General features: G+C 28.8%; 3 protein-coding genes across 7 annotated transcripts; all 3 read left to right on the top strand.

The window, feature by feature from the left end:
- Nucleotides 1-2,363: 2,363 nt before the first annotated feature.
- LOC106351172 (phosphoglycerate mutase-like protein 1) lies at nucleotides 2,364-4,495 on the top strand. The gene is made up of 9 exons (XM_013790984.2): nucleotides 2,364-2,414; nucleotides 2,508-2,615; nucleotides 3,171-3,250; nucleotides 3,371-3,473; nucleotides 3,591-3,665; nucleotides 3,781-3,869; nucleotides 3,953-4,072; nucleotides 4,160-4,204; nucleotides 4,301-4,495. Exons 1-9 carry the CDS (start codon nucleotides 2,364-2,366, stop codon nucleotides 4,323-4,325), a joined length of 696 nt encoding a protein of 231 aa, XP_013646438.1. The 3' UTR covers nucleotides 4,326-4,495.
- Nucleotides 4,496-4,749: 254 nt separating this feature from the next.
- Nucleotides 4,750-10,203, top strand: LOC106351173 (phosphoglycerate mutase-like protein 1). 4 transcript variants are annotated; one of them, XM_022720610.2, is made up of 10 exons: nucleotides 4,750-5,097; nucleotides 5,195-5,275; nucleotides 5,906-6,013; nucleotides 7,662-7,741; nucleotides 8,330-8,450; nucleotides 8,725-8,799; nucleotides 8,901-8,989; nucleotides 9,340-9,459; nucleotides 9,596-9,637; nucleotides 9,750-10,203. In XM_022720610.2, the coding sequence occupies exons 2-10, from the start codon at nucleotides 5,213-5,215 to the stop codon at nucleotides 9,832-9,834; spliced, it is 783 nt and encodes a 260-aa protein (XP_022576331.1). In that variant the 5' UTR covers nucleotides 4,750-5,097; nucleotides 5,195-5,212; the 3' UTR covers nucleotides 9,835-10,203. The 4 variants fall into 4 exon arrangements, with proteins under 4 accessions (XP_022576331.1, XP_013646440.1, XP_048638058.1 ...); XM_013790986.3 differs by lacking the exon at nucleotides 4,750-5,097 and having other exon boundaries at nucleotides 5,128-5,275; nucleotides 9,745-10,203; XM_048782101.1 differs by lacking the exons at nucleotides 4,750-5,097; nucleotides 8,725-8,799 and having other exon boundaries at nucleotides 5,128-5,275; nucleotides 9,745-10,203.
- Nucleotides 10,204-11,252: 1,049 nt separating this feature from the next.
- Nucleotides 11,253-13,255, top strand: LOC106346229 (TRAF-type zinc finger domain-containing protein 1-like). 2 transcript variants are annotated; one of them, XM_013785493.3, is made up of 5 exons: nucleotides 11,253-11,514; nucleotides 12,060-12,195; nucleotides 12,477-12,614; nucleotides 12,703-12,824; nucleotides 12,908-13,255. In XM_013785493.3, the coding sequence occupies exons 1-5, from the start codon at nucleotides 11,471-11,473 to the stop codon at nucleotides 13,059-13,061; spliced, it is 594 nt and encodes a 197-aa protein (XP_013640947.1). In that variant the 5' UTR covers nucleotides 11,253-11,470; the 3' UTR covers nucleotides 13,062-13,255. The 2 variants fall into 2 exon arrangements, with proteins under 2 accessions (XP_013640947.1, XP_013640949.1); XM_013785495.3 differs by having other exon boundaries at nucleotides 11,301-11,514; nucleotides 12,911-13,255.
- Nucleotides 13,256-13,320: the final 65 nt, after the last annotated feature.

Raw genomic sequence — 13,320 nt, 5'->3', positions numbered from 1 at the left:
CTGAGTTGTGCTAAAAACCGAATTTGAGTTAAATCAGACCTAGTTCAATATAAAACCCAGTTTTTGCAAATTCAAGTTAAAAATAAAAAGTTGTAAATTTTAATAAGATTTCATCAAAATTTAGTATTGTTTTCTACTACATATATAAATAAATTAGTTTTAAAATGGGACATTAATATTTAAAAATATGTACATTAATATTAATCCGTTTGTTATGACTATTTCCTTAAGTTATTTTCTGTATTAAGAAAATGATAATAAAAATTTTAGGTAAAATATCGTTGTTAGTTACAATATCTCTTTTTGTACATTAAGGAAATTATGAGTTGATGTATGGAATATTACTTTGCCTTAAAAATAGACTAAATTATATGGTGTTAGTCTAACTAATAGGTCCAAACAACCTTGCATAAATAGATTTTTTAAGAATGATTTCCTTTTACTAGTATAGATACCAGTGATAATACGACCATGTGACTGTCCGAAAATATTAGTGAAAACGGGATATGAAAAAACATTGGTTTGCTCCAAGTCGGGTTAAAATGAAACTGTGACCTAACCTGGTGTTTGATAGGACCGAAGCAAATATCCGATCTATAAAGTTAATACTTAACCTAGATCGATTAAGAAAATATTTTGGAACTCTTTCAACGTGTGATATAGTAAAGTTCATATGTAATAATTTGCTAATTTAGATAGAAAATATAGCCTCATTTCAAATATTAAATAAAATATATCTAGTAGATTAATTAAGATTTGATCAAAATCAATTGTATTGAAGTAATTTAGTAAATTTATATTGGTTACTAGAACTAGAAGAGCTATTATTAAATAAAAAAGTATAACGTGTTTATAAATTTAAAGGTTCTAGATTACTCATAGATGTTTAAATGTGTTAGAGTTTCTAACTAGAATATTTTGACATGTGATGAAGAAAAAGAAAAATATCTCGACATGTATTTCACGACAACGATCTTTATTTATCTCTCTAAACAAAGACTGAAATGTAAAAGTTCAAAAAAAAAGCGACTAACGACCTTTCCAGACTTCCAGTTCAAGGCAATATATGTTTAACATTTCTTTCTTGGAGTTGTACGATGTCTTTTGTCTCCTTTTTTACGTGATTTGAACCTTTTTTTGGCTCTATGACCCCAAATTGAAAAATTGAATGAACAAACTATATATATATATATATATATATTTCTTTTTTGATAAATGAACAATTATATTGCTACGCATAGAATTTTAACTAGTCATGAGATACCGAAATTTTTTAATGATCATATGGTTTCTTCGAATCCATATACTTTTATGTACAGAACAATTTCGACTGATTTATTACATTTCTCGTGATTACATGTTTTTATTCCAGTGTATTACTTATATGATTTTTATAGTAAAAATCTGTATATTAATAAATCTGAGACTTTAATATTTTATTAATTTATTTATCTATATACAGAAAATTTCCTTTTTTAGATTTACATATTTTAAAGTAAGTTTTTACGTAAAAATAAGAAAATATTTGATTTTACAATATTTTTACTATGTATATGTATCAGTTAAATTTTGTAAATATAAAATTTTAATTATTGTTATTGAGTTATTTGGTGTATAAAAATATGTACTGTAAATGTAAATGCATTTAAAGTGTAAAATGACAAAATAGCATCAATACATTTAGAAATATTAAAAATTTATCATGTTTGTTAATTTATAGAGTTCTTAATTAGTATAATATCATTTGAAATATAGCTTGTTGTTATCTATAATAAATTCTTTATAGGATTTGAATGAATATTTCAAAAATAAAATAGTGAAAAGGTAAAAGAAACGAATGTTTAATTAGAATCTAATGAAATACTTAAGAAACTAGAGTTTAAATTGATAGTTTAATATCATTTTTAAATAAAATTTAATTCTATAATTAGTTATATTTTATTTTAAAAGTAAAAATATTTTAAAGGATAGAGACGCTCTTAGCAATACCAAGTGACGAATGAGTCAAAACTTTGATTTATAATTGCATGAAATTTTACGTACAAATCCACGTTCACATGTGTGGTCTTTGAATATTCGAGTATATAACCAAACCAAAGAAAACCATCATTTTGCCTAACAATATCATCATTTAACTATAACCTTGAGATCAAAGAAAACCCTTGAGATCTAATCTTTTCTTCCAAAATACCTTCTCTCTGAAAGATCTGGTATTTGTAATTACAAATTTGTGTCCTTTAGTTGGTAAGTTCTCGTTATTAATAATCAATGATGTTTTCATTAATGTGTGCATGCGCATATATATATGTTACCTAGTTATAGTGAAAATCATTAGATATTGTTATTCATTTGATGTTTTAGGAATGGATACAAGATTCTTGTACCCCTTGGAAAGCTGTAAAATCATCCACTTGGTAAATCACAAATTATTAACAAGACTGATTAACTACACACCCCTAACTTTTGTTAATACGTACTGATCATGCTTATTCTTTCGTTTATTCAAGTTGAGACATGGACAAGCGGAGCACAATGTAGAAGCCGAAAAGGATAGGAATGCGTTGTTGTCTCCTCATCTTTTTGACGCTCCACTTACTGATCATGGTCACCAACAGGTAAAGGAATAAATACTAAAACATTAGACCTTTATACATCTTCATGCACCTTTGCATTTTGTTGATGAGTCGTGGATCGATCGTACGAGTTCAGTGTGACCCGTGACATACTGACTATCGAGATGGTTCTGAATAGAATCAAGACCGTTCATACTAATTCACTAGCTAAGAGCATCTGCGACTTCATTTCATATGTCACTGTAAAATGGAGTGTGAAATAAAAATTGTTTCAATTAATCCAACTTGATTTTCTATTATGTAATGAAATAAAATGGATTTATTCCAAAGATGAAGTGGAATTGAAGTATTTTTTACTTCAAACTCTATTTTGAAATGAAATATGTAGAAAATATTCTAAGGCTTATTTTAGTCGCTCTTTATTTACTTCAGTTTCTTTGTTTTTCTGTATAGTTGAGTTAGTGAAAAAAACTGTAACTGCCAAGTTTTTAATCGAGTAAAATCCATACCTGAAAGTGGACATAATTCTCAAGGAATAAATCATTACAAAAATTATTAGTATTTTATTATTTCTAATCGGCTAATGCTTCTCTAAAGGTTGAGAACCTCCGCGAACGTGTTGTTTCAAGCGGGCTACTAAAGAGGGTTGAGCTAGTTGTAACTTCTCCTTTGTTGAGGTAAAATATAGTATTTGCATAGAAGTATAATGAAGACTTTAAAGTTGATTATTTTATTTGTATTGTATTCCTTTTTGTTTTATAGTGACTTGGATTAATTAAAATTTCGTTGTAATATAGAACTATGCAAACTGCGGTTGGAGTTTTTGGAAATGAAGATAACCAACCAAATATGATAAACAAACCTTCCATTTTGGCACTTGAGGTTGCTCGAGACCGTAATGTATGACTAATACGTTGAGAAATGTCTCGTACATTCAACACTTAAAACAAACTCATGTGAACAAAGCATCGAAAATCTAGAGTAAATAATATATAAAGGATATGTGTATGCACGCAGGGAGTTCGCCCTCCTGATATGAGAAGAAACGTGAGCGAGTATCAAACTATTTTCCCCACCATTGATTTCTCTCAGGCATATATCTTCTTTCACGTTTCCTTCATTTATAAATCTTATTCTTGGAAAGCTATATTATACATTACATATGATGATTTCTCTACTCTAACACATGTTCTGGATGATATTATAGATTGAAAGTGAAGAAGACAATCTGTGGAGGCCCGATGTTCGAGAATCTGAAGAAGAGATTTTGGCAAGAGGATTAGAGTTCATGAAATGGTAACTCTTTTGAATCTTTACTTTTTGAATTATAAATAACATTGGCATATACTGTAAAATAAAGAGGAATTTTATTTTATTAGGTTATGGAAGAGACCAGAGAAGGAGGTTGCGGTTGTCAGCCATGGCATAGTTTTGCAGCATATGTTGTATGTGTTCGCAAACGATTGTGACGTGTCAGTTAGACATGAACTTTGCAAGAGGTCATACAAAAAATATGTTATCCTTTGCAGTGACCAACTTATAATTCTTTGTATAGTTTTAACTAATAGGTTATATGTTTCTTACAGGTTTGCTAATTGCGAAATTCGCACTGTTGTGATTGTCGACAAAAGGTTAATATGATTTTTAATTAATATAATTTCGAATAATTAATACTAATTATCCATTTCTTGACCTTTGATTTTATTTGTTATATCTTTACTTTTCAGCCTTAGTTCTTCTACGGAGAATTGATTCCAAGGAGAAATTTCAAAGAGTTTACAGAACCTTCTTTTTTTTTTGGCAATACAGAACCTTTATTAAAACCATTGTTGAAGAAGTTATTTAATATTTATTTAATTTTTATTATTGAAGTTCAGTATTGTTGAGCTTCTTCTATTTGCCTGAGCCCCTCGCTTATCTACTTTCCGTCTTCTGCATTTTTAAAAATTGTATTGAATAAAGAGACATTTTCGCACAGTAACTCTATTTTTTTTGGTAGGCTACACAGTAACTCTATTAGTTACATTTAATAAAATGTTTCAGTTTTTTTTTCTGTTTCATTTAATAAAATATTTTACAAGCTTCTATGTCAAAATTAAACTTATTTGCTTTTTGTGACTATTTCTACAGTATTTTTTTTATGGTTGGTTACATTTTTATTCATTATTAAACAATTGTTAATTGAATAAATACAAGAATACACAACTTATATATTGTCTTAAAGTTTAACATATTATCAATTTATAAAATAGAATAGATAAAATATAACATACGGAAAGGGGGAATAAAAACGAACGGTGTAAATTTTGGAGAAACATTCGACCCACTACCCAGTCAATTTATCCAAAAAAAGAGACTCCCATCCACTTCCAGTCAACACGGCATTGACTTTAGTCAAGTCATTTGACCTACGTCAATACTTAAAAAGAGAGGCAATTGATACAATTTCGAAGAAGTTTCTGTGCTTGTTGCAGGAAAATGAGTTTTTATGGTTCCATGAAAGTGAGTAGAAGGAATTGGATCTGTACGTGATATACTATATATATATATATATGATAATATGAATGTGTAAGGAAGAAGAAGAAGAAAAACAACGATATTCATTTGGTATATATTGCTAGAGAGGTGAGCACGTATACATGGAATTGTGTGGAGTTCAGACGCTGCGCCGCTCATCGCCTAATTTCAAAACCCTTCATTTGGTTAGTCTGACCATTTATTTATTTCGTCAGTCTCAATCTTATGGAAAATATTCGCAACTGCTGGTTGATTTTCTTCATCAGGAGACCTTTTTAGAAAAAAAAGTAAACACATTTTTGACGTAGTTTTTCTTCTATGTTTGATGGGACCTTTTGTTTCGATCTTTCCAAACATAATTTTTATTTTGCGTTTACATTTTTAAAAAAAATCTCATTTAAAACAAATATTAAACAATTTTTTGCTTGCATAAAATACTATCACAAAAGGCGAACACAAAATAAAATGTTCTTTTCCTTTTTGATTAACGTCTATGTTTACAATTAAAAAAAATTGTTGCAACACACATTTATAATAAGGTATACGCAAATGCAAGCACAAAAAACAGTCAGAACATACTGACCTACAAGATATCACCAAGTAATGGTAACAATATTCACCTTCCATCAGTTGGCATATGTCATATGACGTCAACATATTGAACTTTGAAATTTCACATTTTGATAAGAGGTGAAACTTTCACATCGTTTACAGACAAATTCTCATGGCTTGATTTTGAGATATATAGTACGTAAAGGTAAAGGGTATATGTGATAGATTCTAATATCGTGTGTTGGACCGGAAATGGATGAAAGGTGAGACATGCACAAGGAATCCACAACGTAGAAATAGAGAAAGGAGAATTGACTGCTTTATCTGGCAAGCTGTTTGATGCCCATCTCTCTCTAACGGGTATTCAACAGGTGAGAAGTAGATATATATATAACTACTCCTGTTAGGCTTTGATAAATTGAGATGCCCTCCTGTATTTTTTTTAGCATCTGTTGTTTTATTACTGAACATTGCGAAATGCCCTCCTGCATATAAGTATGAGAGTCTTAATATTAGTAACTAGATTTCCACCCGCACAACCGTGCGGATATATATTTTCACATTTATATATATAAATATTTGTTTTACATAATTATTATATATTTTTAATGTTACTCACATATTTAAATATTTGTATAATTATACCAAATATAATAATTTTATAGTTTTCATACTGTAAATTAAAATCATCACATATATATGTTGCTTATTATATATTTGTCTTATTGAATTTGCGTTTGATTACTAAACTAAAATTTTTAATGCATGAAACAACATATATGAAAACAATTTTGTATTTAATTTATTATAATCATGATCCCTAATTCAAATCGCTAAATTTTTTTAGTAATTTTTTAATGTTTATTAATTTTATATAATAAATTACTGTATATTAAAAACTTTAAGATAAGTTAAATTTTTATACATGTATTATATAGTTTACTAATATTAACCCGTTCTACCAACATATTATATTTTTAGCATAAATATTTATATTTATGAAAATAAAATATGTTAACTTATCAATTTAAAATAATTTTATCATATTTTGTTCAATATAACATTTTTATTTTAAAATAATAGATATTATTATAAAATTGATAAAATAGGATATAATTTTATTCTTTTAGTAACATTTCATTACTAATTACAAAATTAGTTGAAAATATTTATATTCAATTTATGACAATTAAGATCTTATTATAATCTTTTTCAAGAGATTTGTTAGAATTTTAATTTTTTTTTTAAAAAAAAATAAAAGATATAAAAGATATTATGATTAAAGTAGTTAAAAATATTATGTATATTAGCATTAGTGATATACATTTAATATAAAATTTAAATGATGGTCCAAATAAAAATATCACTCATCAAAAAATCATGATTTTTATTTTATTAGAAAACAAATTTGAAAAAAATTAAAATAAAAATAAATATTTATTTCTAACAAAATCTTTAAAAATTATTAATAAATATATTTGTGAAATTAATTAATTTCATTTTATTTAAATTTTCGTTTATAAACCAAAACTATATTCAATTTTAATTTCTAATTATATTTTATGATAATTTAAATTAAAACTAACTAATTTTTGAAAGTAAATTTTAAAAGATTCTAAGAAGATTTTAAAAAGATTTTGTTAGAATATTTTAAATATATTCATTTGTTTTTCAAATAAAAAGATAAAGATATTAAAAGATATAATAATGAACTTATGTTAAATATGATATTTTTTTAGGAATGGTTCAAACTAAAAAAATCACACATGAAAAGAAGTCATGACTTCTGTTTTAATATATAAGATATTTTAAAAGAATCTTTCACGAGAAAAATAGAAAATAGGAAACAAAGAAAAATAGAGTGAAAATCTCTTCTTTGAAAAATATACTAGTTTGAGATTCTTTATACATTTATCAAAATTTGAGTGTTTGATATTATATTCATATTAAAATTTGGTTAAATTTTCAAAAGGTTCCTTATCAATGATAATTTCTGAAATTCTCTAAATAATTTTGTAGGTTTCTGACATGAGGAAAGAAATCAGTAAATCAGGATTACTAAACACTGTCCAGTTAGTGATTACCTCTCCACTGCGCAGGTGCTACACCTACCTACCACTTCTTCTTAATTTGGTCAGGAAATTTTAGGTAGAGCTTCCAAAACTTAGATTTTAGTTAAAAATTTGGTAAACCATAGACATTATTATTAGTGAAATAAATGACGTGCAGGTCTAAGACAAGGTATATCTAACATTTACATCTGTCAACAATGATTAATTATTGAGTATTCTTAATTATTTATCCATTTGGTAGTTTAAATTCTTAGATGGTTAACTAATAGTTTATTTTAAATAAACTAAAATTGCCTGTATTTTTATAAAATATTTATCTGTGTTTTATTTAATTGATTAAGTATCAATAAGCCTAAAATCCATCATATTAATCTTTTATTGTGTATAAAATTAAACTTAAAAGATATTCGTTAGCTTTTTCAATGAAACAAGAAGAATTTATGTTTTAAGAAAACTGTGGATTGATCCGTGACAATCCACAGTTAATCAATTGGTTAGCTCACGAGCGAACCACGAGCGAACCACGAAAATCTGTTATCCCACGATAAAATCGGTTACATGGATGGGTTAGAATTCTTTAATACCCTGATAGTAACATTGTCGATACAATTTCAGGGCAATGCAAACTTCAGTTGGAATATTTAGGGGACAAGAAGATATGAATCAATCCGATATCTTTCCAAAAGTTAACAACTCCCCTCCAATTGTAGCACTTGAGATTTGTAGAGAACGCATGGTAATATTAATTCTTTTAACCAGGAAATAAATATGGATTACTTTTATTTTAATTATATAAGAATATATAGTGGAACAATGCTATATAATTGACTATGAACTTGAGCACTCAGATTTTCATGGAGCAGGATCAACTCGTTCTCTCTCATTAATAGAATCAAAGCTTCGTTATTAATAAAAACAATCAATTTATAATGAATGATTGCCACAAATGTTCCAGTAAAGGAATCAAAATAAATAACTATGCACGTTGATCCATTGTTCGATATCCGCAGGGATTATATCCGTGTGATAAAAGAGAAAGTATAAGTACCTATCGCACTTATTTCTCAGAGATCGACTTTACAATGGTAGTTAAATCTCGCACCGATTTTCTAGAAATTCAAAATGATCATGATCTTGTTTTTATTTTCAAATTTTAAGAAATTATTTTTTTTTCATTTTATTATAGATAGAGAGTGATGAAGATGCTGAATGGCAAGCAGAGGAGAGGGAAGACATGGAAGAGGTTTCTGCTAGAGGCCTTCACTTTCTCAAATGGTGACCACCATAATTTTCTTTTCTTTGGACTTTCTCATTGGCTTTCTGTTAAGCACAAAAAACTAGTTGACATGAAACCGAGCACAAAAGTAACATTAAAACAAAAACTGTCATTAGTTTTAATTAGTATCCATTTTCATATACGAAAAATTATTAACTCCACAGAGTCGTTTTGCTTAGAACTAACAAGTCGAAATGCGATTCAAAATCTAGGTACAATTTCGTGGAGTTAGTTTTTTTTTTACATTTTTTATAAACATACATAACAATTGCAAGTACGCATTGTAAAATCTGGCAATGTATATTTCCCAACATTATTGTAACAGTCTAATAATTTTTTTTAAATGTAGGTTATGGGAGAGGCCGGAGAAAGACATTGCAGTTGTTAGCCATGGGATATTTTTGCAACAAACACTACGTGCGCTGCATGAAAAAGTTGGCACACCTGTTGAAGAAAATCATCTTAAAAGGTAATTATACTACGCCCACTCTCATGTTTATTTATGTGCTCTAACTTGTGACTAAAGTCACGGACCTAAGTTACCGACCGTACGTACATAATATATTTTCGGAGTTGATATCATTGATCTATTTTCTTTTGTTTAGGTTTGCCAACTGTGAACTACGGTCAATTCGGCTCGAGAAGAGGTAACTAAAGTTAGACTTGAAGAAAGGAGATTTTTTTTTTTTTTTTTTTTTTTGGAGATTTGAAGTACTGTATAATGCTATATCTAAATATTGTTCGTAATCTTAAGTGCAGTGACATGGAAGCATATACACTAACGCCTTACAATAGTAGAAAATACGTTACTCCACCTTCAACCTCCATTCACACGTTTGAATAGACAAGGCATGCACATGCATGTGAATTGTGTGTGTTTATGTTTTCATGCCATATATGCACATAACGCTTGAATATTGGAACGAGTAAAGCATTACGTAGCTAATAAAACCACCGCCGATCATCATTTCGTCTATCGTGGACAGGCATATGCCATGCGTGTGAAACTCTTTCTTTTGTTATTTCTGTTTTGTTTTCATTAATAAAGGTTAACTTCTTGTGAATTTCTCTGTATTCATATTTTTTTTACTTAAATTGTTGTTGCTTATTTTAACAAACAAGGTCTGTCTGTGTTTGTGGTTGTTGTCGATTTTATTTTAAAAACTAGGTTAAGACTCGCGCTTCGCGCAGGATAAACATTATATACAAAATTTATCTATGTATTAAATATTTTTACATATTATGAAATTAACATATATATATATATATATATATATATTGAATCATTAAAAGTCAGTAACTATTAAATATATAATAAAATTGGTGCGAACATATAAATCAAATTTATTAATCCAAAGAATGTTTTTTTTATATTTGATAGGATATGTAATTAAATTTAAATGATACTAACATACATAGTATATTTTAGTATATTTTTAATATTAATGTCTGTCAAATGATGATTTTTACTCATATAGTTTTTTGATAATTTGTATCTTTTATAGATTTTTTTTTTTAATTTTTAAATTACTGATAATAAAATTTTCATTGTGGTATTAATAGTTATAGTAATTTATAATTTTTTTTTTTTTAAAAAGTTGTCAATGTTCTTCAAAAATTTTATCGAAAAAAATTGTTCAAAGTAAAATTTGAAACTAAAATATTTATGTATTTTATATGGTTTATAATTTAATTTAAAACGATATATATATATTAATCTTAATAATTAAATTTTAAAGCATGGATCACAAAATTTAAATGTGAGACTTTTGACAATTTTAGTAATTTATAGTCGGTTTTAAAATTCAAAACATAACATATACAGAAAAATTTAAATTTTTATTATATGATTATTGTGGTTGTTTAATTTATTTAATAGATTAAAATTAAACAAATATGATAGAAGATACACTAATTTTTATCAAATCTTTATTATTCAAAATCATTAGTTGCCATATATACTTTAGCCATATTAGGTAATTCCGTAAATTTTATTTAAGGAAATAATAAAATACACTAATAATGAATTTATTGTTAGTTTAATAAAAACTTATTATATAATTAGATGGATCAACATATTTCTCTAATAGTTCTAAGAATCATTATAATGATGACATGTGGTTACAAAAAGAAGTTGTAATGATTTTCAAATAATATATAAGGGATATCTACCATGTGAATGGGATGTGGCAATGAGCCGCGTGCAATTCAGTGCGAACAAAGGAGCGTGGCGCGTTAGTAGTAGTTCATTACATAACATTAACTAATTAAATCTAAAAGTTCGGTTCAACCATACTCTATAATTACTCATTAATTAATAAATTAATTAAACCTCCTCTTCCTCTCTCAAAAAAAAAAAAATCTGAGGTTAAAAGAACGGTGCTTGAATCATCTCACATCATCGGGTGATTCTGAGATCTCGCTTTCCTCTGATCATCGATCATCTGATCTCTTACTTCGTCCCGTAAGCTAGCTAGACGATGGCCACTGAGACTGGAGAAATCACCATCGTATGCAACCACTGGTATGTAATAATTTTATTGATTTTCTTCTAATTCGTTTCGAACCGTAAAGGAAAATTCTTTGTGGACTCTCGCAAAAGTCATGACCTTTGGTCGGTGATTGATTACAAACCATATTGCAAAAAAAAAAAAGAGTTGATTTTTATTTGGGTATCATTCATGTTCATGATATAAAATGTATGTTTTGTGAGAATTCTAAAACTATTGATGATTGATTTATGAAATTTGGGACTGGGGAATTTCAACAGTTCAATTACTCTGATCTGCTTGGTGTTTTACAGATTTTATCATTGCTACAACTTTTACTTTGATTATGTTCTGTTTCAATCTTGTTTAACGTCAAGGTTTGCCTCCATAGTTCTTCTTGGGCGTTGTTTGCATTCATTAGCATCCTGTTTTTTTTTTATTATATTCCTTCTTCTGTCGTCATGCTTTAACGTAACCTTTGATGGTTTCAGTTTGCATAGTTTCTAGACGGCTGTGTGTGCTTCGTTTAGTGAGTTGGTTGATCCCTCCTTGAGCGTACTCACAATCCTAATGTTTTCAGTGACAGAGACATTCCAGCTCCAAATATCGATCTGCATCGTGTACATTGTGCTCGGAATCTAGAAAAATGCAAGATTTGTGGTGATATGGTTCCCAAAAAGCATGCTGAGGAACACTTCTCCAACACACATGCTCCGGTACGTACGCTGGTTTTTCTTTTTTTTATTTACCAGTCTCTAAATTGTACTATTCTGTTTGATTGATTCCCACAGCTATCATCATCTTTGATCTAAGGAATTTTTCTTAGTAATATCCATGAGAACTTTATAGTTTGATTGATGTTAAGACATGTTGATAAAAATGGTTTCCATAGTTTTTCATATGGTGGCTATAGTATCTGTTATCTGCATATTGGTTTTAGATGGTGCTAGATTCTCGAATTGACCTACTTTCTCTTATGACCTTCCTCATTGAGAAGGTACCATGCTTGATGTGCAAAGAAACCATAGACCGTGAGGTTTTTAATAGTCATACAGAAGAAATCTGCCCCAAGAGGATGGTAACGTGTGAGTTCTGCGAGTTTCCATTGCCTGCACTTGATCTTCCCGAGCATCAGGTATTCACTTTAGTAGCTTTCACAGATTTCTCCTTTTCACTCCAACGAAGTGATTAATCTTTGATTCTCTCGGGTTTCATAAACTCAGGAAGTATGTGGCAACCGCACGGAACTCTGTTATCAATGCAACAGCTATGTTAGATTGCGTGAAACATATAACCATGAAACCAAGTGCCCTGGTTCTGTGCTCAACAATGTTGAATCATCCAGGTACATTTTTATAAACTCTGATTCAGAGACTTATTAACCTTTTGGGTTAAAACTCATGTCGTGGAATGGGTTCTGATGTGTAGAAGGGTCCCAAGAGCAGCAGAGGGAGATGGAAACGGCAGGAGGAGAAGAGACAATGGTGTTTCTAACAAAAGGCTGTTCTTCACGATAGCAATAACTGGAATAGCTGTCTTGATAGGATCGCTCTTCTTCCAGAGGAAGCCTGAGGGGAGCTAAGCAGAGAGAGAGACGTAACTCGTGTGTTGTTCTGTAAATCTGCTCAAACTCCCTTCCAGACAGATTCAAAAGAAGGGGTTTTATACATTTTAAATGCTTACTGAGACAGAGATGTTCTTCCCTAAAAGATTGTTTAAGCTGATCACCATGAGACTTTCTTTTATATTTGGTTTCAATAAAAGTGTTTTCAGGAATAAACATGAACTCAATGAAGACTTCTGCCATATGAGTAATCGGTTTGGTTTCTTTGATATCCGGT

This window comes from Brassica napus, chromosome A6, assembly GCF_020379485.1.
Source record: "Brassica napus cultivar Da-Ae chromosome A6, Da-Ae, whole genome shotgun sequence".
Classification (NCBI taxonomy): Eukaryota; Viridiplantae; Streptophyta; class Magnoliopsida; order Brassicales; family Brassicaceae; genus Brassica; species Brassica napus.
Note: the sequence above shows the minus strand (reverse complement) of the source record. Positions and strands in the feature narration are given on the sequence as shown.